Source organism: Eumetopias jubatus, unplaced genomic scaffold, assembly GCF_037043125.1.
Source record: "Eumetopias jubatus isolate StellerSeaLion01/CBP00866 unplaced genomic scaffold, mEumJub1_p1.0 scaffold_10, whole genome shotgun sequence".
In the NCBI taxonomy this organism is placed as follows: Eukaryota; Metazoa; Chordata; class Mammalia; order Carnivora; family Otariidae; genus Eumetopias; species Eumetopias jubatus.
Genome location: NW_028274816.1, coordinates 68,671,918 through 68,694,766, shown reverse-complemented (window position 1 = coordinate 68,694,766; position 22,849 = coordinate 68,671,918). Strand labels below are relative to the sequence as shown.

The window sequence follows — 22,849 nt, the reverse complement described above, 5'->3', positions numbered from 1 at the left end:
ACCAGACAAGACCAGGGACAAGAACAGGGCCTGCGGAGTGAGGAGGTGAGGAGGGCGGGGAAGCACACGGGGGCCCATCGCCGGCCGCCTTATATCTGAACGTGCCTTATCAGGGGGTTTTGCTTGACTTCAAACTAAGTTCCCAACCAGGACTGGCTTTGTGGGTATCTTGAAGCCCCTGACACTGCAGGCAAGTGCTCACAGACTTGGTGTGCGTGGACAGTTGGGTTTTTTTTTTCTTTTTTAATAATTTTTTTAAAAATTTATTTTGAGAGAGAGAGGAGAGGGCAGAGGGAGAGAGAGAAGCACGCCTCCCGCGGAGCAGGGAGCCTGATGACGCGGGGCTCCATCCTAGGACCCTGGGATCAGGACCTGAGCTGAAGGCAGATGCTTAACCGACTGAACCACCCAGGTGCCCTGCGTGGACAGTTTTTTGAGGAGAAAGAAGGTCCACAGCTTTCCTTAGAGTCTCACGAAGATCTGTGATTTAGAACAAGAATTGGTCTCTAAAAATAATGCTAACTACGGGTGCCCGGGTGGCTCAGTCGGTTAAGTGTCCGACTTTTGATTTCGGCTCAGGTCATGACCTCAGGGTGGTGAGACCGAGCCCCGTGCGGGGCTCTGCCCTAGTGGGCGTGAAGCCTACTTAAGATTCTCTCTCTCTCTCTCTCTTCTTTTGCCCCGCCACCCCACTCACACCTGAGCATGCTCTCTTGCTCTCGCTCTCTAAAATAATAATGCTAACTGCAAGAAACAAGTCCCACGAAGCACACATGGCCACTGCTTGGGTTGGGCCGAGTGGCCTGGGGTCAGCAGGTCCTGAACACCTGGGCCTGCTCCCTCGGCTGGAATGCCCTTCCTCCACCATCCGTGGCCCATTTCTCTTTGTCCTGTGAGCCTCAGCCTGAGTTAAGGTCCCTCCAGGAACCCTCAAGGCTCCCCGGGCTCCCCACTGCAGTAGGGAGGGCCTGGGTCTGCACCCCGCACAGGTGGGAGCTCACTAAGGGCAAGAGCCATGTCCAGCAGGGGTCCAGCTTCCCAGGACAAGACACTGAGCGGGGTGGGGGCTCAGAAAATGTCTACTAAATGAACAAATGACCAAAAGAGAAGTAGTAGTTATTGTCCTTGTCATTGTTAACAGGAGTGGTAACAGTAACACTGTTGTTAACGGTAATGATGACGTGTTTTAGGTGAAGGAGGCCCACAGGCCTCTCACCCTGGGCTCAGCCCTGGTGTGGTGTTGGAGCTGTGGCTGGTGGTGGGGGAAGGCTAAACTTGCATCTGCCACTGAGCTGCATGACTGCCAGCAAATGGGGACAATGACCACGGGTCTTAGGGCTCATCAGAGGTAGGTGGTGCGTATCCCCAGCAGTGGGGCCAGGCCCGTGGGGTGGGGTCAGCGTCTGGAGCAGGGGGTAGGGAGAGGACAGGGAGGGGCAGAGCCTACCAGCAAGTGCTTCTCCTCGAACTTGGCAATCCTGCGTTTGCCCTGCTCCTGGTTTTCCTGGATGGCCTCCTGGATACACTCATTGAAGGTGTCAAGCTCCAGTTTCCGCTTTTCCTGCTGTTTCAGGCCATATTCAAAAATGTTCAGGCAGATGATGACGAATTTGTCCTTGTAGGTGAGTGGCCGTTAAGGAGGCTGCTGGCCGTCTTGGGGGCAGACTGGTGGCAGGGTGCAAGACGGAGGTGGTGGTAGCTCCTGGCGAGGGGGCCAGGAGTTGAGATTCGGAGTCTAGTGTGGTGCTGGGGCATCTCCATCCCCAGCCTGAAGGATTCAGGAGTGGGACTGGCCTCGGGGAAGGAAGCAGGGGCCTCGGGGTGGGGGTGGGGGTGGGGGGGACTACAGAGCAGAGGAGAGGCATCCTGGGGGACCTAAAGGGGCCGGGGCGAGGCTAGGAGCCCAGGGCGAGCCAGCCCCAGCCAGTGTAGTTCTATCTCTGGTGTGTTCTCCAGGGGCACCTTTGTTGGGGGCCTGTCTCCGTGCTCAGCTGCTGCAGACACGCTGAGGGAGCCTGCAGGGGTCAGGGGACCTCAGGCCTGAAGCAGAGAAATCCAGGTTCAAGTCCCAGCTCTGCTGCTGCTTCTCCCTGGCAAGCCACTTCACCTGCCCTGGGCCTCGGCTTCCTCACCTGCAGCACAGAGCCCTTGAGATCAGGCAGGCGCGACAGCCCAGATGTGAGCCCAGCTCACCCAGCTCGCCCAGCTGGTGGGTGGCATAGCCTGGCCGGGAGCCCATGTAGCTGGCCCAGAGTCCTGGCTCGTCACCTTCTGCTTAGCCTCACACCCTCCCCTCCCCCACCCTTTCTAAAATGTTGAGGTTTCAAGAGAGAGTTTCTTTCTACCCAGGGATGGCGCTATTATCCTGCCCGTAGCCAGGATGACAAGTGCCAATCCCGTCCTCTGGGCAGCAGCCAACTGGGGGAAAGGATGTAGGTTCTTAGCCCCACAGACAAGGGCTCAAATCCCAGCTTCTAGCTGCATGACCTTGGACAAATCACCCTCTCCAAGTCTAGCTTCCCCAACTATAAAATGGGATTAATCACAGGACCCATCTAGTGGGCAGTTGGGAAATTATAAACACGGTATGCAAACCACACAGCAGAACCCAGTAAATATAGGTACTGAGGCTTAGTACCACAGCCACACACGTCAATTTCCCTCCTTGACAACCTGGCTTGTGTAGCACAGCAGACCCCGTGCCACGCTGATCAGAGACTCAGTGAGTCCCCTGAAATCTAGACAGCCTTTTCCCCCATGCCGCTCAGCTGACCTGGTGCTTCACTGCTCCTTGGGTAACCGCTGTGAAGGAGGGGTTTTATGTTCTAGGGTTTGGGGGAAATGGGGAAACAGAGGCCCGAGCAGAAGTGGACCTGCCCTTTGCCGGCTGCTGGTGCGGGGCCCAGGCTCTGCCAGAGGGGGTGGACATGACCTTGGGAGGATATGCCTGCAGGAGCTCGCCGACGCCAGGCAGGTAGGCCAGCTTGTTGCCTTCTACGTCTTCGGCGTACATGCTGTCAAACAGGAAGGAGCCATTCAGGTGCTCGACGAACGCGACCTACGGTCAGAAGCACAGCAGGGCTCGGGGGGTGGGGACTCAGATTCATCTCACGGGCCCTGGCGAGGGCTCAGTGGGCCGGGCCCTGCGCTGGGCACCGGGGGCACTGGACACTGTGCAGAGAGTGGAGGAGGGGATGCTGCCCTGGGGCTTCAGCCCTTGAAGAAGGCAGGGCAGGGAAGGGCACGTGCGGAGGTGCAGGGGCATCAAGGTTGCGCAGGGCTCGGTCTGGCTGGAGGAAGGGGTGCCGGTTATCGGGAGGAAGGGGTCCGGGGCCGTGCTGAGGAAGGACTTGAACCTTCCTGGCCACCAGGGAGCTGCCCAGGGGCCGTTCAAAAGAAAGAGCTGCTCTATCAGATCGTGTCTGCAGGGCCTCGCGCCAGCAGCCGGCACGCTGGTGAGGACACGGGACAGGTGGTGTCTAGGCTGAGCTGCGGCTGGCTCCGGGGGCAGGTGGCCAGCAGAGCAAGGCGGGGACGGGGCACTGGCCTCTGGATGACGGACATGCTCCGTCGGGGCGTTCTCAATCAAGACAGGTTTCCGGGGTTTCCGGGGCCTGGGCCCTGCAAACGTTCGTCACATGGGGCCCACAAGCTGTGGCCGGCGTCCTGGCGCCAGGGCAGCGTGAGGCAGGCGGCAGGGCCCCTGCCAGCAGAGTACCTTGTGCTTCTTCAGCTCCTCCTGCCGGGCCCGCTCATCGTCCAGCCGGGCCTGGGTCAGGTGCTCTTGTTGCTTCAGCCCGTCAATGCTGTACTGGTGCTTACTCCTTGCCAGATCTTTCTGGGGGGGGGTGGGTGGGAAGTGGCATTGTTCCCGGGGCCTGTTCGGTGCCTCTGGGCGGCGGCGTCCTGTGGTCCCCTTAAGCCTGGGCGGGGTGTGGACAGCCCCCTAGTGAGGGCTGCGGGCACAAGAATGGCTTGCTTCCTCGGGGCCTTTTCCAAGTATTCTGAGTTTAAGGGAAATTAGAGAAGGACCCCGAAGATGGGGGAAGGCAGCACAGGCAGACTCAGGATCTGTGGGACACGCCCTGGGGCCACAGTGACTTGTGCCCCCAGCTCTCCACAGTGGCTGTTCTGGCTCTGGGATGCACCATGGGAGAGAGGTCAAATGAGTTGCCTGAATCACAGGCCTGGTGACAAGGGCCTCGGACCTTGGCTCTGTGCCCTGCCGCCTCTTGGCTCTCCTCCCGCCCCTCCTGCACATCCCCCTATAGGCACCAGAGACTGCTGGAGCCCCTGGGGCTCAGTCCTCACCCCTCTAGGCTCACTCTACACACCCCGGGTGTGTAGGCATCAAGTACAAGCACGTCTGATTGCTCCGTCCTCAGAGGACACTCTGTGGTCTTTACCCTCAGCCCAGACCCTACCTCTGAGAGCCAGACGGGAGCTTCTGAATCCTTCTCTCCCCCGGCTGCCTCAAGAGCACTGCCAACTCACCATGTCCAAGATGGACCTCTGTCTTCTCATAGTCCCACTGAGGTGGGCAGCCCCCCAGCCATCCAGCACCCCAGCCGGAGACCCGGGAGACATCCTGGACCCTCCCCTGCCCATCAGACCCCGGCTGTGCCCAGGCCCGGTCATGCTAGCTCCTGATCACGTCTCACCATCCTCTCTGGCCAGGACCCCTGCCTCCGCCTCCTGGGCGGCCTCCCCCTCGCACCCTGGCCCCCCACCGAGTCTGCCCACTGCTCCCCAGGAAACAGCCAGAGCAATCTCTGTGAGCTGCAAACCTGATCTTGTCAGTCAGTCGCTTGCTTCCCTTGTAGGACTTCCTCTTGGGCACAGGGTAATGACAAGCTCCTGCCGTAGCCTGCAAGGCCCCGCCTGCCACCCTCCTGCTCCGGCTCTCTGAGCTCCAGCCACTGGCCCCCTCCCCGTGCTACCTCCTGCCACAGGCCTCTGCATGTGCTCTGCCTCCGGCCCAGGCCATTCCTTCACCAGCCAACCCCTGCCCACCCTACAGATCCCAGCTCAGAACCACTGCCTTGGGGAAGCCATCCCCAAACCACAGACCCCACCTTGTACATCTCAGCCTGTGTCCTTCCCTCTTGGCATGTTCACGTATCTGTGGGATATGTGTGTTGGTGCCACCAAGGAAGGTAGGGGCATCCCCCGCGTCTGTCTGATTCCACATCCTGAGCTTTCTTTCCACTGTCCTGCGCTGCCTGAAGCCCATCCCAGCCTCACTCCTGAGCACGAGGTCAGTATATGGATCATTGTAGTTTTGTGCCTTAACTTGGGCCTTGGCTGCAAAGGGCTTATACTGCAGAGTTAAAATCCTTCTAAAGATCTGCTGTTCAGGGGCGCCTGGGTGGCCCAGTCAGTTAAGCGTCTGCCTTAAGGCTCAGGTCATGATCCCAGGGTCCTGGGATTGAGCCCCAGTTTGCATGGGGCTCCCCTCTCAGCAGGGAGCCTGCTTCTCCCTCTGCCCCTCCCCCTCCCCCTCCCCCTGCTCCTGCAGGCTGTACTCTCTCGTTCTCTCTCACATAAATAAAATCTTTTAAAAAGATGTTATTCGGGGCGCCTGGGTGGCTCAGTCGGTTAAGTGTCTGCCTTAAGGCTCAGGTCATGATCCTGGGCTCCTGGGATCGAGCCCCGAGTCGGGCTCCCTATTCAGCAGGAAGCCTGCTTCTCCCTCTGCCCTTCAGCCCGCTCGTGCTCTCTCAAATAAATAAAATCTTTCAAAAAAAAAAAAAGATGTTATTCATTGAGCTGTATGCTTATATTGTCTTCTTACATATTGATACTTTAATAAGGACATTTGAATTTTTTTTTAAAGATTTTATTTATTTATTCGACAGAGAGAGAGACAGCACAAGCAGAGTGGCAGGCAGAGGGAGAGGGAGAAGCAGGCTCTCCGCCAAGCAGGGAGCCCGATGCGGGGCTCGATCCCGGGACCCTGGGATCATGACCTGAGCCGAAGGCAGACGCTTAACCGACTGAGCCACCCAGACGCCCCAAGGACATTTGAATTTTTAAGAGTCTCTAGTATCTGAGCCCTCCTTTCTCCTCCATTCCCCCAGCCCTGCCCTCTGCCTCTCTCTGCAACACCCCCCCATCCCACATCTCTCCCCTGTTCTGCACACCAGTCACCAGATCCCCGAACTGCTGACCACATCAGGAAATCTGCCGAAAACTGCTCCATCTTCCCCACAGGCCTCCACCTTCACCTGGATAAGTCCTAAACCCCAACACAGCCCTGCTTCCTGGCCCCCCTCCCTACACAAAGCAAACTCACAGCCCCTGCCCGTTCTGTGTGCTTTGTGGGGACTGTGCTCTGTTCCCCTACATTGAGGGGACGGCCAGCCTTCAGGCACAGTCCAGGGCCTCGACTTAAAAGTGGCGTGCTGAAAACAGGGGGAGCCCTCCAGGAGAGCGCCACAGAGCTGAGGGGTACCTCAAGAGCCTGCCCTTGCACCTCTGTCCTCCCACAGTCCTGCTGAGGCGAGCGGCCCCCCAGCCATCCCGCACTCCAGCTGGAGACCCGGGAGACATCCTGGCCCCTCCCCTGGTGGCCTGTGTCCCGGCCCAGCTGTTCTGGGGCCCAAGCCCTGCAGCACCAAGTGACAGGGAGTTTCAGGTGCTCTTGCTTTGCAGAACTCTGCTCTGCTTTTCTCTGACTCATTATTTATCTTGATGTTTCTAGGCAAGTCTCGGAATTGTGAAAAGAGACTTTGTTTCCTTATAGCACAATGGGGATGCCCAGGCTCGGCTATCTGCCCTTTACGGAAACTTCTGGGGGCCGGGGAGTGAATGCCTTTGGAGCCGTGCAGTGTTAGGCTGTCCCCTGGTTCTATAATGAGCTTTGGGAAACACACCCCAACAGCTCTGTGGCCTGTTCCGAGGACTGGAGCCCATGCTGACTTTCAAATTATTGTCTAAATGAAAAAAAAAAAATACTTGAGAGTATTAGAGTTCAAGCCGCAGGTTCTGGTACTGTCATGGGACAAGAGAAAGCCAAGGTCTGAGGAGGGGCAGCTCTCTGACCCCACCCCATCTCTGTGGACCTTCCAGAAGGCCCTGGCAGGCAGAGGGCCCCACACTCAGAAGCTGGCGCAGTCCACCCAGGCGCTGTGCTCTGCTCCGGGACCGAAGCCGGGCAGGGCCAGCACTGAGACCTGTGGGCCAGTCCTCCCCGCTTCTGCTGGGCTCTCCCGGGCACTCCCTGTCACTTCAGTGCCCCCCAGGCATGGACTCCATTCCTCTCAGGAAAGGCAGCAGAGCTGGGAGACCCCGAGGGAGACACTTGCCATGTGGTCGTCAATGCGCCGGAAGTCCAGGTACCCGAGGTCAGGAAGGTAGGCACAGATGAACATCTTGTAATCCTCTGACTCTGCGATGGGGTTCCCAGAGAGGCTGAGCGTCCGCAGGGCCTTGAACCGCCGCAGGTAGATGATCTGGGGAGAAGGGGGGGGAGCAACGCATTTGCCTGACTGCCGCAAAGTGGACACCAGCCCCGGTGGCCTCTCCCCTCGGCCCTCTGCCAGTGTCCACAGACTGGCCAGGACACCATCAGTGTGGCTGGAGCGACAAGCGAGGAGTGGGCTGGGGGTTCCAGGCTGGACGGCTGTCCTGATCAGCAGACCTGGGTTCAAAGGTCGGCTGTGGGACCTTGGGCAAGTTGCCTAACATCTGTGAGCCTCCGTCTCCTCATCTGTAGTATGGGTATAAGGATGCTATTACGTGTGTCATAGGTGTGGAGGGACCAAAGGAAATGAGCTCCAGAAAGCATTTAGAGGTGGGCCTCTCGCCCGCTCCGTAAATGGTGGTGGTGGTCGTTGTTACTATTGGTCACACAGAGCAGGTGTGCCTTTTCCCTTGTAAACCCTGTGTCAGGGCCAGATCTGTTAAAATAAATGGAACCCTATTCGTAGTAACCTTGGATTAACTGGATGACAGAGGGACATTCGCCACCTGCCATTTATTCTTCCTATATTCTATTTCAGTAAAGGGGGAGAAAAGTCAACAATGTAGCTAATGCTTCCCTTGGCAGCATGTTCTGAACACCCAGACACTGTACTATGCAAAAGAAGAAACCCAGCATGCTTTCCGAAGGAGTTTCTCTCGGTTCTGTGTTTATGTGTTCCACAAACACTATTAAGCACCTGCCAGGCCTCAGGCATGTGCTAGGCCTTGGGGACACAGTGGGAACAAAGCTCACGCGGTCCCTCCCCTTGCAGCAAGGGCTCACATTTGAGTGGCAGGGAAGAGGAATGGTGTAGAAAGTAAATAAAATTGTTCCCGCTTGGGGGTAAGTGCTGTAAGGATATACAGATGGGAACTGAGAGAACAGACCAGTCAGGGGACCCAGAGGTCAGCTCACCTGTTCTAGGGGCGTGCAGGGGGGTCACCTTGCCTTCCCCCACACTGCCAATGTCCTGGGCTGACGCTGGCTTCTTGTCACCTTGTGCCTTGATTATATGGGTGTGTGCTGGGCACCCCCAAAGGGACCAGACCTTTGTCTCTGTACCCTTGAGCTCAGGCCCAAGGCCCCACATCCAGTAGGTCCTCACCGCAGCAAATGTTCGAGTGAGTGTGGGGCTCAGGGGAAGAGGCAGAGAGGTACAAACTGGCCTCCACCGGTGGGCTAAGCATGGGTTAAACATGGTGTTTAAACATGATCCAATCTCTGGTAGAGCAGTCTGGATTTCTGGCTTTTCTAGGAGAAGGGGGTGATCTGGGTGGCTAAGTCTACCTTTCTCCTGGCCTCAGATCCCCCTCCCCTGTCCCCGGCTACTCTGATGATCTAGAGGGCCCGGCTGGCAGGACAGCAGGAACGGCAGGGGCGGCCACTCCAGTCCCGGGCCCGAGAGCTCACATTCATCATGTTGCCGATCTGGTTGTTGCCTAACGACAACACCTGCAGCTTGACCAGGGCATCCAGAGAGTCAATCTTGGAGATCCGGTTGTTGAACAAGCTCAGGTCCTCCAGGTTCACCAGCGTGTCCAGCCCCTCGATGGCCTCGATGTTGTTGAAGGACAGGTCTGGAAGGAAGAGGGCTGTGAGGGCCCAGTGGGTGGACTGTCTTGAAACAGACCCATCGGGGCTACTCACGCCCTGGGAGATAGCACCAAGCCGACAGGCCAGTAACAGACTCACTGTCTGACAGCTTGTGGTTTTCTAGAAGCCATGCCTGGATTCTTTCCTGTGCTCTCCAACTATTACCGCCCTCTCCTGTTCTACCGCTTGTCTTCCTGGCTGGGCACATGAGGGCACATACTCCTGCCTGTGCTCTGTGGTTGTTCTGGGATGGAAATGATGAATGGCAGGTCCCAAACGGTGCATCTTTGAGTGGGAGGAGGCTGTTTGGAGGGCCTCCTTCACTCACATCTATGGGCATTTTAAGAATAATGCTACCTGGGGCGCCTGGCTGGCTCAGTCGGTTAAGCAGTCCGTTAAGCGTCCGACTCTTGATTTCAGCTCTCATGATCTTGGGGTTGTGGGATCGAGCCCTGCATCAGGCTCTGGGCTCAGCACTGAGTCTGCTGGAGATTCTCTCTCCCTCACTGCCCCTTCCCCCATTCTCTCTAAAAATAAATAAAATCTTTAAAAAAATATTATCACCTATCTGCTTAGCATTTACCAGTTTATCAAGTTCATCCTCTGACAATAGCCCTGAGTGCCAGTCTGGAATTTCTCTCCCCATGTGATCGGCGGGAAGCTGCAGCTCAGAAAGGCTCAGTGATTTGCTCAAAGCCACCCAGCTAAGCTCGGTGGTGCCAGACTTCATCCGGGGCTCCTCCCTGGACAGGCCCGATCTTCCAGCTACATCACAGATGACTCAGGCTCCTCCAAAACCCTAACTCCGCCCACCAACGGAGATGCTAGGCCCTCTCTAGCCCAAACTTGCTTGTACCCCCGACTCTGGGTTTTCGGGGTCGGTTGGGGTTGGAGCTGAAAGCCTGTCGTGGAACACCAATGGCCCATAGGCACAAACTGGAAATTCTTCATGAGCTCTGAAACACACTCATGATAGCTGCATGCTGTCACATGCAAATGGTGGTTTGGGAATTCAGTCTATCCGCATCTGAATTCAGCACCCCCCTGGCCTACCAGGGCATGCTCACCTGCTGACAGTTGAAACTACTGGTAACTTATTGTCTCTTTGGCTCTTAAGTGCATCACCTTATTTAACTCCCACAGCAAAGGTCTCATCATCCGCGTTTGATGCATGAAGAAACAGAGATTCTAGGGGCCTGGTGGCATATGCCCACGATCAGCCAGCACAGAGAGGTCCAGAGGGCTGCAGGAACTGGTGTAAAGTCAGTGTATGGCCAGAGCTGGCATTGAACTGGGGTCTGCCAAATGCCAGGGCTGCCCACTCCCTTTCTCACCATGCAGCCTGTTCTGTTCTTCGGAGGCCTGGCCCCACCGCACTGGAACTGGCTGTGTTCTGGGAAGTGTTTAACAAGGGCGCTGGGAGCCCGGGGGCGGGGTGGGAGGGGTTTGCCGTGAATTGCAGTGCTTGCCATCTCTGTGGTGTAAATCCTCCCATGGTGGCCAATTTCAAGCTAGCAGCCTGACATCCCTGAATGCACAGCTGGGACGAGATGTGCATAATCAGCCTTGGAGAGCCACTTCTAGTTGGCTCCAGCACAGCCTCAGCCCTGGGACAGCCAACACCGTGGGCCACCAGCCGGGCCTCATGTGAGGTGGAGGCTGCTGAACCCCCGGGGGGGGGGCACCATCTCCCCCACCCCTGTGCACCTGAGGGACTCAGCTCTTCCTGGTTGTTGTGGGGTCCCTGGATGACTGGCACTGTGGCCGGACAAAGGCCAGCTTCTGACTCTTTGAGGGGGATAACCTGACCTCTTTCCAGAAATTTCCCCTCTGCTCTCTCACCCCCACGGAACCCTGGGTATCGCAGGAGTAGCTCATAGGGCCTGCGGCACTCGTTTGATGTCAGAGACAGCTGGGCCTAGTAGCTCTCGCCTCCAAGCCTGCCGTTGAGACAGCTGGAACCTGGCAGGACTTCCGGAGGGGGCACGGCTCAGGGTCTGGGCTGACCCGGCACCTTCTTCACCCCTTCATCTCCTATAGACACAAGGACTCCTGGCAATGCAGGTGGGCTGCCACGCCCAGACTCAGCGTTAATGGGTGCTGGGGTACCAGGAGGGCTTGCCTGGGGCAAAAGACCTGGCTGTGGGCCGCCTCTGCCTCCCCCAGCATCTGCTGCTGGGTCTGTGAGGCAACGTGATCCTGTCCGTGGGGCTGCTGTGGGCTGGGCACCGTCAGAACCAGCGTAGCTGGGAGTATTTTGGCAACTCGGAGTTGCCGGTGAAGGAGAGCAGACAGACAGGATGGAGGGAGTCAGGCTTTGGGGTCAGGCAGATGGGGGCTTGCACGCCCCCTCTGCTGGAGCTTTGGGCAAGTGCCTTGGCCTCGGAGAGCCTCATTTCCTCTTCTGCACTTTGGGATCGTAACACTCACCTGTTAGGATTGCTCTGAGGGCCACATCAGACCACCAGGTAAAGAGCTCTCCGGCCAGCCCCTTCTCCTGGGTCATCAAAACCCCGTGAGGCCTCAGCCATGCGGGCCAGGGCTCCGGAGTGAGACTGAGAGCCTGATGCCCCCACTAATCCCTGTGACCTCAGTTTGCTCAGCTCCACACTGGGGATGCTGTATGGATTAACAGGCCTCATGTGGAAAGCACACAGGCCCGTGCTTAGCAGGTGGTAAGTGCTCCAAGCACGTTAGCAGCTGCGATGCTTGTTTCTGGTTTGCTCTGGGCCCCCTGGCTGGCAGGGCCCACTGAGTCTAGAATAACTAGAAGGAGTCTAAGGCTGCTCCCCAGACCCTCCCCCAGCTGGAGAGGTTTGGCAGGTGGGTCAGAATATTCTGGCCTGGCGCGTCCAAACACATCTTTGCTGGCTCTGCCCAGCCAAGGCCCCAGGCTTTTAAAAAGAGTGGCTTTCTTGTTCCCAGTAGATGGGCCTTCTACTGTACCCTGGCTGATGCTGGGCCGCCAGCAGAAAATCGCCAGCGAGGCAATAACCTTGGCCGGGCGTCACCTTGGATTAGCTTGGACACCCAGGCAGGAGGGGCCCTTACCCAGCCAGACCAGGTGCACGAGATGCTCCAGGCCCTCGATCTTCTCAATGATGTTGTTGTCCAGCTGTAGCTTCCTCAAGTTCTCAAACTGCCAGAGGCTGTCTATGTGGAGGATGTCTGAAACAATTGGAGGAGGTGCCTTGGCTGGTCCCAAGCCTCGGGTTAGAGTTCAGTGCCAGCATACTGGAGAATCCAGATGGCCAATGCTAACCATACAAAAGGCCCCCCAACTCCACCACCTTGCCCTGGAGGACTCGGGTGCCCTGGGGATGTGGGCCAAGCGCCCAGGAGTCTCCATTAGTGCATGGAGGGCAGTGATGGGGGCTCCTGCTCAGGACCTCGGCAGGACCGAGAGGGCCTCGGGGGTGAGGGGAGGTGTAGCGGGGTCCTTGTGAAGGTGGGCCGGACCTGCCCCGGGCATGGGACTCAGTCGTGCTGCCTCTAGGCCCAGCTGGGGGGCTGCCCAGGAGGCTGTAACACCTTGGGACAGTGTCCTTCCTTCCACAGTGTGACAAATAGAATCAGGGCTGCGGGGTGAAAGCCTGTACCACCCACCCTTTGTGCGCTGGTGGTGAGGGCGTCAACCAACTCGTTCAGCCATCTCGGAGGGCAATTTGGCCAAGTTTCCTGAAATAGGTAATGTCTGTGCCCTCTGACGTGCAAAATTTCTCTATTTGGAATCTGTCTGTAAAGACACACTTGGGTATGTTGCCCAAAGAAACACCTATAGGCACATGAGAGGCAGAAAGGTGGGGGGACCCCAATGTCCATCAGTGGGGAATGGGCTAAGTCACCCATACAACAGACAGGCAGGTTCCTGATGTCACTGAAGCACCCGACCTGTGGTCCCTTCAGGGCATACAACCAACTCACTCCTTTTGCTCCTCGTGCCAGGCCGAGTTCGGTTTCTGTTACTGACAGCCCGAGAAGTTCTGAATTACGCTTAAGTAAAAATACGTATACACCGTGTAACGTAAAATTCTGGAGGCCTAAATTTGTCCCGTTTTTTTTCTAGAAGCCATAATAGCCCGGTTGTGTATCTGCCCCTTTTTTTCTCTATTTGCTTCTGTAATGATTTCAAAAACTTAAAAAATTAGACTACACTTACGAAAAGAACTGAAAAAAATATAGAAGTGAAAGGGGTAAAAGAAAAGAAAAGGTACATTTAATAACCACACACTGGGGGTAGAGGTTTCAATATTCATTCAGAGGGGCAGGGTTTACCATGGGGTTGTGAGGGCCTGGGGGAGGAAAGATGTCCCTCCTGGGTGCCCTCCCCAAGCCAGGTGTGGGTAGGGATGGGTGGACAGCATTACTCTGACCCAGGGCCCTGCCTCCGCCGGGTTCCTGGGGCCAGGTGAGACTGGTGTCTGTTCCCAGCTCTCTGAGGCCAGATTTCCCAGAATGATACCAGCCACCATCTCCACCTACGCTCTCAGATGCCTCTGGATTTTCCAGAAGGCTTTCTGGCCCTGGTCTGACTGACAGCTCTTGGCTATGGCTATGGCCGACTTCCACGGCTCCCACACGCTGGGTGCTTTGCCTTGCACACGTATGTGCGGGCTTTTCCCAAGGCATCAGCCATTCACGTGGAAAAGCCAAACAACACAACAAAACCTGGATGTATTTGATAGCTCTAAATGAGTTACCAGCACGACAGGACTGCCCAAAGAGTCCATTTAATCTTCAACATAGACATGGGATCCGCCTTCACTGTGCCCGGCTTGGTCTCAGCCCGTTGTCATTATTCCCTGGATCACAACTGTCTCACTAGTCTCTCTGCTCTGGCCCTGAGGCCCCCCACTCTATCCTCCTGCAGCAGTGGGATCTTATAGAAACCTAAGTCCCAGCCTGTCCCTCCTCTGCTCAGGACCCTCCCAGGGCTCTCACCTCACTCACCATAAAAGTGAAACACCAGCTCTTGGCCCCCAAGGCTGATGCTAGCTGACCCCACCACCTCTCTGACAAGTCTCCATACAGGACTGCCTGCCTCAGGGCCTTTGCACTGGCTGCTCCCTCTGCCTGGAATGCTTTCCCCCAGATCTCCACGTGGCTCTTTCCCTCACTTCCTTCTAGTCTTTGCTCAGCTGTCACGTTGTTTGTTTGTTTTTTTTAATATTTTATTTATTTATTTGAGAGGGAGAGAGTAGGAACATAAGCAGGGGGAGTGGGAGAGGGAGAAATAGGCTTCCCGCCGAGCAGGGAGCCTGATGTGGGGCTCGATCCAGGACCCCGGGATCATGACCTGAGCTGAAGGCAGACACTTAACTGACTGAGCCACCCAGGCGCCCCAACTGTCACGTTCTTCATAAGGCCTCTGACCACCCAATAAAACATGGCACCCTACCCTCACCCCTTTTCTCCTCTCCTTGATTTTCCTCCATAGCACATATTTTTAGCATACCCTATTATTTCCCTTCTTTATTTTTCCCATCACCTGAATGTCAGTTCCATGAGGACAGGGTTTTTTTGTCCTTTTTGTTCACCGTTGAATCCCTAGTGCCCAGAACAGCACCTGGCATATAACGATCATTTGGTAAATACCAGGGCAATGAACCTTCGGCAGGGGAGGGGATAAGCCAAAGGAGGCTAACGCCCCTCAGGTGACAGCCCTTCTGCAATCCTTTTAACCCTCCCCCACTGCTGAGGTGGCTGAGGCCCAGGGTCCCTCCCTGCTCTGGGTGGTCGGCTGTGGAGGCCGCGGTCTGGGGAGGCCTGTGGGTTTCGTGAGGCTTAGGCCAGGGCTCGGCCTGCCTTGCCCACTGCTGTGTCCCCATGGTCTGCCCAGGCTGCTGTGTTCTTTGTTGTCTCCCGGCTGACCCGGCAGGCCAGGGGAGAAACCCAGGACAGAGCAGGCCTGCGAATCAGCCCGGGTGACTCCGCTGTGGCCCACCTGCCCGAGAAGCGCAGGCCTCTGGCCACCTTTCTCGCTCCCTCTCGCACCCCCTCTGTCCTGACTCACAGGCCCCCTCGAGTGAGCCAGGCGCTGTGTTGCCCTGTTTTCTCCTTCCCACCAGCGCTTGAGACATGGACTCTAATCTTCCCATTTTACAGATCAGGACACTGGGCGCTCAGGACCGCTTTGGTCCTGAGCCATATCTTCCCACTAGGCTGTCCTGCTTCTGCTGAGGTGCCCCTCCTGTCTCCTGCCCCAGCACACAGCCCCCTGCTCCCCATGGCTCCTCCCTGGCTGCGTGGAGCCACCTTCCTGGGTTCTACCTGCCAGGGACCCTGCTCCAAAGAATCCAGTGGAGTCTGACGGAAGCAGCGTGGCCTTTGGGTTCACCTAGATTTAGAGGGGGGGAATTTGATCTCTTGTCTTATTATTCAGAATCAGGGGTGCTGTGGATATGTAAGTGCTAATGACACGCCGTATTAAGCCTTAAAACACTCTGTGTCACCCCTACGCCTTCTCACCCAGGCAGGCCCAAATGCCCATGGGGGTCCCGAGATCATGGACCCTGCGTGGAATTCTGGGGCAGAGAAGCCCGGGGCGGGATGCTGGGCTGCCTGGTGCCCCCACCCCAGGCCCAGGATACGCACTTTGGAAGTCCAGCCGCAGTGATAGGACATCCTTGAAGAGGATGCCCTCCTGCCTGGCCAGCGGCCCAGCCTCCTCCTGCGGGCCTTGTTCCTCCACAGCCAGCTTGAGCATGTGCTCGTCCATCACTCTCGGCTCCACGGAGTCGTACAGCCTCTGCATTTTCCCTAAAAGACACCACATTCCTCTTCCACCGTCTGCTTCTCCCTTTGTCTGAGGACAGGGTCTGGGTGGGGTCTCTTTAAGGCACTGTGGAGCATGGTGACAGTCACTGATGCTCCGGGGCCGCCTCCTCCCACTCCCTGGCCCCGCTGCACCTAGGGGCTAGTACTTTTGCACCAAGGCTGCTCCAGGCCTTTTCCAGCAACCATCTGCCCCCGTTCTGCCTGGCACCCACCTGCAGGGGTGCACCCCTCGGTCCCACAAGCACGGCTGTGACCCTACCCCCCCCCCCCCAGAAGACTGATGCCCATGCTGGTCTCTCTGGAGCTCAGCTGGAGCTCAGCTCCCCTTATGGCTGTGGTCGTCTTCGGCCTCTGGCTTTCCTCAGCCAGCCTCATTCGGTGTCTTGCCACCAGCTGCTGCCCAGGATCCTTGGCAGCCCCTACCAGGCAGAGCAGCCTGCTGCTCTCCTTCCCTGAGAGACTCCCCACGTCTCCCCACAAGCTGCTCAGTGCGTGGAGATTGGTGGACACGGACCCAAGCTGGCCATTCCTATTTTCCCCCCGAGAAATGTGAACTTGGGGCAGCAGGATGAAAGTCCCATCAGAGCCGGCTGTGTGAGCCGGGGGGGAGCCGGGGGGGGGGGGGTGGGTCACCGGCTAGCCAGACATGCGGTTAAGCAGAGAGAACCAAGAGGAAGATGAGGCAGATGGACAGAGAGAAACAGAAATGGGAACCGAGGTGAAGCAGAAAATAAGACAAAAGGGCCGACAGACTGACCCAGTCTTTGCTGACTTTCCTGCCCCTCATGACCCTAACTCCATGCCCCGTGAGAGTTTCCTGACTTCTCACATTAAATCCGATTTTACTTAAACTGAGTCCAGTAGGTTTCTGCTGCTAATGGGCCAAAAGATCTGGCTGAGACTCTGCAGGCAAACGGCTGACCTCAGGATGCTGTTCCGGGCCGGACAGAGCCACAGCCCCGGGAAGCCTAGGCACCGTGACCTCATTCCCAGCCTTACCAACCGAAGAGTGAGAACATCCAGAAGGGTTGGACCCTTCTGGGAAGGCACACTCTATGGGAGGCTCCCAGATTCGGCCTCCTGAACCCTCTGGAAACTCCGTCCTCCCTCCTACTTCCCACCCGTTTCTCTCCTCCCTGCTGCTTCACCATCTACCGTTGCCCTCTTGGTCCCCGACGCCCAGGCCTCTTCCCTGATGCTGGGCAGTCCCTGTATTATTCCACTGAGCGCTGCTGGAGAGACTTCTGGTGTTGGGGTGATGATGTCCACAGCAGACTGGGGTGGGCCCAGCAATCCTGCCACCTGGTCTTAGAAACTGCCACTGCCCTCCTCCGCCCTCCCCCACCATCCACTTGGATGCAGCTTATATAAATATGCATCTGCCATTTCTGGGCTGTCCGTGATCAAATGTCCCTGTGCGTCCAACTGTCGTGTGTCCTTTCCTTCTGCCCCTGAGGAGCCAAAGCCTCCCCTAGCCCCACTCCCACTCCCAAGTGCTACCCCCACCTTGCTGCTTCTCCACCTGCGCCTTCCGCCTTCCCACTCTCTCCAGTCTCTCAACGCTGGCTCCGACTCCTTAAGAGTGAATGAGTCAACTCCCAAAGACGTTTCCAGTCCTCTCCCCCTCTTTCCATCTCCCCGCTCTTTTGAAACATTTTTTCCTACGATTTCCCATACCCTGACACCAACTTGCCTTTGGGGAAATTTTAATGTGCAGTGTTTGGCAGATGTTACCTGCAAAAGTGTTTGTGCTTTCTCAAAGAAAAGTGCTGTACTTTGGGAAATGCTTCTTAATTCCGATTTCAAAACCGTAACTGACTTCTCATCACTCCCACTTCATCTAGGCCTGGCACCTGGGACGGATCAGGCTTGCTTTCCGTCAAGCCCACAATCACTACTCAATGTGGACTGGTTGTGAGGCAAGCTCTTTGTTAAGCACACGAGGGCAGGATCTGGAACCTGGGTGTGCATCCTTTGGCAACTAACCTCACCTGTCTCAGTCTTTAATTTCTCGTCTGTAAAAATGGGTAAGTCCTCCCTCCTACATTTGTTTAAGATCATTTATTCAGCCCACACACGTCATGAATAGCTACTACATGCCGTGAATAAAACAGATCTCCTTCCCTCTGTTTCAGACGTGAATCAGATCATCATACAAATATTTAATGACAGACCATGACAAGTTTGTAGTTGTACGGAACGAGGACAGCATACATTAGGGGCACCTGGCCTGGCCAGGGGAGACAGGGCTGGGATCTGAAGGAGCAGTAGAAAAGAAGGAAGAGGGAACTGCACAGCGAGGGCCCGGAGGTAGGAGAGAACAAGCCATATTCCATTTGGGCTGAAGTTAAACAAGGTTGGAGGGGCCTACGGGAGTTTATTATCCTAGGATCCCTCCTGGGGCTTAATAAGGGCAGTGACGTGATGATCAGCTTTTACTTTTTTTTTTTTTAAAGGTTTTATTTATTCATTTGACAGAAACAGAGATAGCGAGAGCAGGAACACAAGCAGGAGTGGGAGAGGGAGAAGCAGGCTTCCCCCGCCGCCCCGAGGAGGGAGCCCGACGTGGGACTCGATCCCAGGACCCTGGAATCATGACCTGAGCTGAAGGCAGACGCTTAACGACTGAGCCACCCAGGCGCCCTCAGCTTTTACTTTTAAGAGGCTCACTCTGGCTGTCATACTGAGATCAGCAAGAGTCGTAAGCAGGGTGGCAGTAAGATGTGGCTGTGAGAGATCTCCAGGAACTTGACTTATATGTAGGACTAATCATCTGCAGTTTCCAGATTAAAACAAACAAACAAACAAACCAAACCAACCAACCAACCAACCAACCAACCAACCCAGAAGCTAGTTAGAAAGGTTAAGTAAGATGCCTAAGTCAATACATCTATATGGCATATGGCAGAGGCAGGGGACCATGACTCCAGAGCCCATTCTCTTAATCATGACTCAACCGTACCCAGGGCACTGTGGATTTTCATTGTCACAACGCACAACATTTCTCACAGCTGTTCTGGGCCAGGGCCAAGGCCCGACCACTCTTCCCCTAAAGGGGCTTTTATCAATAATTTACCACCCAGTTTGGGTTCCTGTTGACTTGCCTGACAACAGTATTGGTGGTGAAGACCAGAGGTAGGAGACGGGGAAAGCAGCAGAGAGTTCTACACCACTGCCAATGGAGCAGGCTCCTCACGGGGAAACAAGACCAGAATTGTCCTGGGAAGCAAGAACTTGCGATCAATTGAATCTGAAAAACATAGCCCCTCCTGGCCATGGGTTACTAAGAGAAAATCACCTATTAACTGCGTGCTTACTGGGTACTTAGTGCATCTTCATTACTTAATTGCATGTCGGCTCTGGAAGCCACTGGAGAAAGGAGTCCTAATTCCCTCATTTCCCAGAGAGGGAAACTGAGGCCCGGGAGGGGAAGGAAATTGTCCAAAGTCGTACAGTGAGCTACCGAGAAGAGAGAGGAACGGAACTCTCTACAGCACCAGGTGAAGAATACAAATAAAGAAGAGAAACAATTTTGTAACAGTTTAAGAGGACGGATATGAGGGTTAAATACTCGAAGAGCTTATCAGTGGACCGGGTACCTTTGTTTCGATAAAAGAGATCAGGCCAGGAAGTCGGCGGATGGAGCCCCTAAAAAAAAAAACCTCTTCGGGCTCTGCTCCCCGAGGAAATGCGTCCTTAGCATCTCTTTCTCATCCACAGGCCCGAAAGCCCAGTGTCTCAGCGCGGCCGTGAAGTGGCTGGCCAAGAACCTGTGTGTTTGTTTTACAGGTGAGGAAGGCCGGGCCGACTCCCAGGAAAAAAGGTCAGAGGAAAGCGTTAAATCGATGATCTGTCTGCCCCTGCGAGTCCTCCCGCGGTCTCCGCTCCAAGGTCTCACGGTCTCAAGCGCCCGCCGCCCGACTGCTTCCACGCAGGGGACGCTTCGCCCGGTTACTAAGGGAACCAAGCGCGGCCAGTCGGTTGCTAAGGGGAAGTCGCGTGGTAGAGGCACTCTGGGTGAAAGTTGACGGTCACGTGATAACATTTCTTGGGTGGGGAAATACTCCTACCACCAACCAGCAGTAGAAAAAACAAACGTTTCTCCAATCCGCACTTTCTATGGGCAGGGATATTAGTGGCCCCGCCTCTTCTCCAGCCCCTCCCCCCCGCTTGAGTGATTGACTCGTCTCTTGCCCAGTAATAGTAAGGATTCGCTAGATTGACCAAAATATAACTGAATCAAAACACACAGAGTCTCGTTCGGAGGCGGGCCAGGGAAGGTGCCGCTACGCCTGACGGAGATTCCTGTGACCTAGCTCGCCGCTCCGCCCAATCGGGCGCCGCGGAGTAGGCGGGGCTTCGCGAGGGAGGCGTAGGGGCCAATCGGAGAACGGCTAGGCAGACTCTGCCCAATAGGGACGCGACGAGGGGTGGGGTCAGGGGCCGGGCGTTCTGCGTTCGGGAGGGTGGGGCGGGGGCAAGTGTCAGTCAGGTCGGGAGCGCGACGGGGGACACCGGGGACCCGGGCGGCTGACAGGGGGCCCGGGCCGCTGCCGCGTTGTCCGCTCAAGATGGAGTTCCTCCTGGGGAACCCGTTCAGCACCCCGGTGGGGCAGTGCCTCGGTAAGGCCGCGCGAAGGGTGGGCCATCTGGGTGGGCGACGGTGGCGGCTGACGGGGCTGGTGAGGACCGCGGGCCCTCGCCGGGCACCGGTGCCACCCCACGGGCCGCCCGGGCATCCTTTACGTCGGGTGTCTGCCCACGGGCTGCCTGGGCCCTGCTCACGGCGCCGGTGCCAGTCTGCCAGGCGGCTCCCCGAGGCCCTGCTTGGACTCGGAGATGCTCCACGCGTCCCTCCCGATCAGGGCCCAGCCCCTCCCGGCTCGTGGAGGTGGTGCGGGCTGCCGGGGTCGGCTTGCCTCCTCGCCTGGTGGGAGATGCCACCGAGTGCGCCCTCATTCAGGCTGCCGGTCTCGCTGCCACTGCCACCAGGACCCAGTTCTCCCACACTCTTCTTCCCCCATCCTTGTCCTTCTTTTCAGTACCAGCAGCCCTCAGACCGGGCACCCTCCCAGAGAATACTCCCTGCTCTGAGACTTGCTAATTAGAGCTGCAACTCAGCTAGGCTGTGGGAGGGACTGGGATGGGGGGAAGGGTTCCCCGAGGGTGATTATCTTGCCAGGGGGGTGGCATCCCTGCACTGCCTCTGGGAAAGAAGGGAGGCCGTGTTATTTAACGATAAGAGCCCAGGACTGGGAGTCAGGAAGCCTGGGCTCCAGAAGGGGCTTTGCCAGTGAGTCTTCCTATATGACCTTGTGCAAGTCACTGCTCTCTCTGGTTTGACGTTTTCCCTGTCCGTCAGAATGAGGTGTTTGGAGGTGAGATGCGCTAGGTTCATGTCCCTTCAAGTCCTAAAGTTTTGATATTCCTTAGTCTCTGCACATTGACTATTGCTTCCCTGCTGTACTAAATTTGCCCAAAGCTGAAGTCTTTTGGTGACAGCGTAGAGAGAGGGGTACTCCTTAGTACCTGGTAATCCTATATGGGGGCTCTGGGCACCTGGAAAAGGGCACCAGAGATGACTGGTATCCTGGGTAAGGAAAAACCCAAGGCTATGTGAATGAAAACCAGAATGACCCCACTCTGTGGGGTTTCTCTACTAAAAAAGCAACTTGCCTTTTCACCCAAGACAGGAACTTTCGCCAACCGATGAGCCAAGAATGTTGACTGGTTTCTTTTAAAACTGGGTTCCTCCTGGTTGGTGGATGGACCGGTAAAACGTCTTTGGAGTGGGGAGCTTTGGTGTCCTTCTGGGCCTGGCTGGTTTAGGCTGTAGTGATTTGTTTATTTCCTGATTTACTTATTACTTTCTAGCTTACTTTGCAGCCGTTAGTGGGGTCTGGAAAATTATCGAGGCCTCTTCTGTTAGCTAACTGCCATTTGGGAGCCTTGCTTTTCTTTGTGGTGTAAGGTCTTTGATAGGGGATGATGGAACTGGGCCTGGGGTAAGTCTCTTCCCACCTTTACGGACTACCGTGTCTATGTAGATTTTCTTCCTCCTTTCCTTTCCTCAGGTGCTCTTTCTTTTCCGAAACCTCATTGCTCAGCTGGGTATTGAATCCCAATCAGTTATTGGAGGGAGCTGGTAAACTTGAGGGGATTTGTTTTCTTTTCTGTCTCCTTTAAAATAGGAAGCGCCACACCTTGGAAATGCCGGGGTAGCTGGTGAGGGGTAGAAGTTAGAGGACATTTAAAAATATACAAATATTAGGGATATGGGGGTACATATGAGTGGAAAGAGCATGATGCTTGTCAGGAAGGCCTGAGTTGAGTTTTGCCTTACCCATTTTTTGGCTGTGTGACCCTAGAAAAATTGTGTGACCCTTCTGAACCTTAGTGTGCTGAGAGAGAGAGAAAAAGAGAGAGATTTCATACTCAGAGTAGTACAGTTTAAGTGAGATGACAGTTGCCGGGGACATAGTAGAGGCTCAATAAATTGTAGCTGTCACCGTTAACAACAGAAGAGTTAAGTTAGGGAGAGGGTATGGGGGGTAACTGGCCCATCTGTGACCTGTGAAGGAACAGGTTCCGGCAGCGCCAGCCCTTAGACAAGACACTTGACCCATGAAGAGAATGAAGCCTCCTGATTGCCAGTTGGTCATCAGGCAAGGCCCAGCTGATTTCACGGTTCAGATAAATTAGAGGATAGAAGGAGGTTCTAATGTATATTCTGTACTGTTGTGACGAAGTGTAAAAGTGATTTTCATGGCATTTAGTATCGTTAGTATTCTTTTAAAACTATTGCCAGGCGATTCACGGGAGAGAAGGGAGACAGAAATAAAACAAAGCTGATGAGTAAAAGCAGCAGCTCCAGCTTACACAGGGCAGATCTACAGCTATTACTTGCTTCATACAGCTGCTCTGTGGAGTTAAGTTTTGTTGTCCTCCCCACTTTAGAGATAGGGAAACTGAGGCTCAGAGGAGTAAAGCCACTGCTCATCTGGGAAGAGGGAG

The 22,849-nt window shown here is 55.8% G+C and overlaps 2 protein-coding genes across 6 annotated transcripts in view; one reads left to right on the top strand and one right to left on the bottom strand.

The window, feature by feature from the left end:
• DRC3 (dynein regulatory complex subunit 3) overlaps positions 1 to 15,812 on the bottom strand; it is a 29,313-nt gene extending 13,501 nt beyond the window's left edge. Inside the window, exons 1-7 of one of the 2 annotated variants that reach the window (XM_088027929.1) lie at positions 15,653 to 15,812; positions 12,110 to 12,226; positions 8,876 to 9,042; positions 7,304 to 7,454; positions 3,719 to 3,834; positions 2,946 to 3,058; positions 1,448 to 1,622 (exon numbers count right to left, since the gene is read on the bottom strand). In XM_088027929.1, coding sequence (XP_087884055.1) covers positions 1,448 to 1,622; positions 2,946 to 3,058; positions 3,719 to 3,834; positions 7,304 to 7,454; positions 8,876 to 9,042; positions 12,110 to 12,226; positions 15,653 to 15,812 — 999 coding nt within the window. Of the gene's footprint in view, positions 1 to 1,447; positions 1,623 to 2,945; positions 3,059 to 3,718; positions 3,839 to 7,303; positions 7,455 to 8,875; positions 9,043 to 12,109; positions 12,227 to 15,652 lie in introns of both variants that reach the window. The other variant, XM_028089553.2, reaches the window with a different exon arrangement.
• Positions 15,813 to 20,332: 4,520 nt separating this feature from the next.
• TOM1L2 (target of myb1 like 2 membrane trafficking protein) overlaps positions 20,333 to 22,849 on the top strand; it is a 115,460-nt gene continuing 112,943 nt past the window's right edge. For all 4 annotated transcript variants that reach the window (XM_088027926.1, XM_088027927.1, XM_088027925.1 and 1 more), the window contains exon 1: positions 20,333 to 20,458. In XM_088027926.1, the coding sequence (XP_087884052.1) occupies positions 20,407 to 20,458 (52 nt within the window). In that variant the 5' untranslated portion in view covers positions 20,333 to 20,406. The remainder of the gene's footprint in view (positions 20,459 to 22,849) is intronic.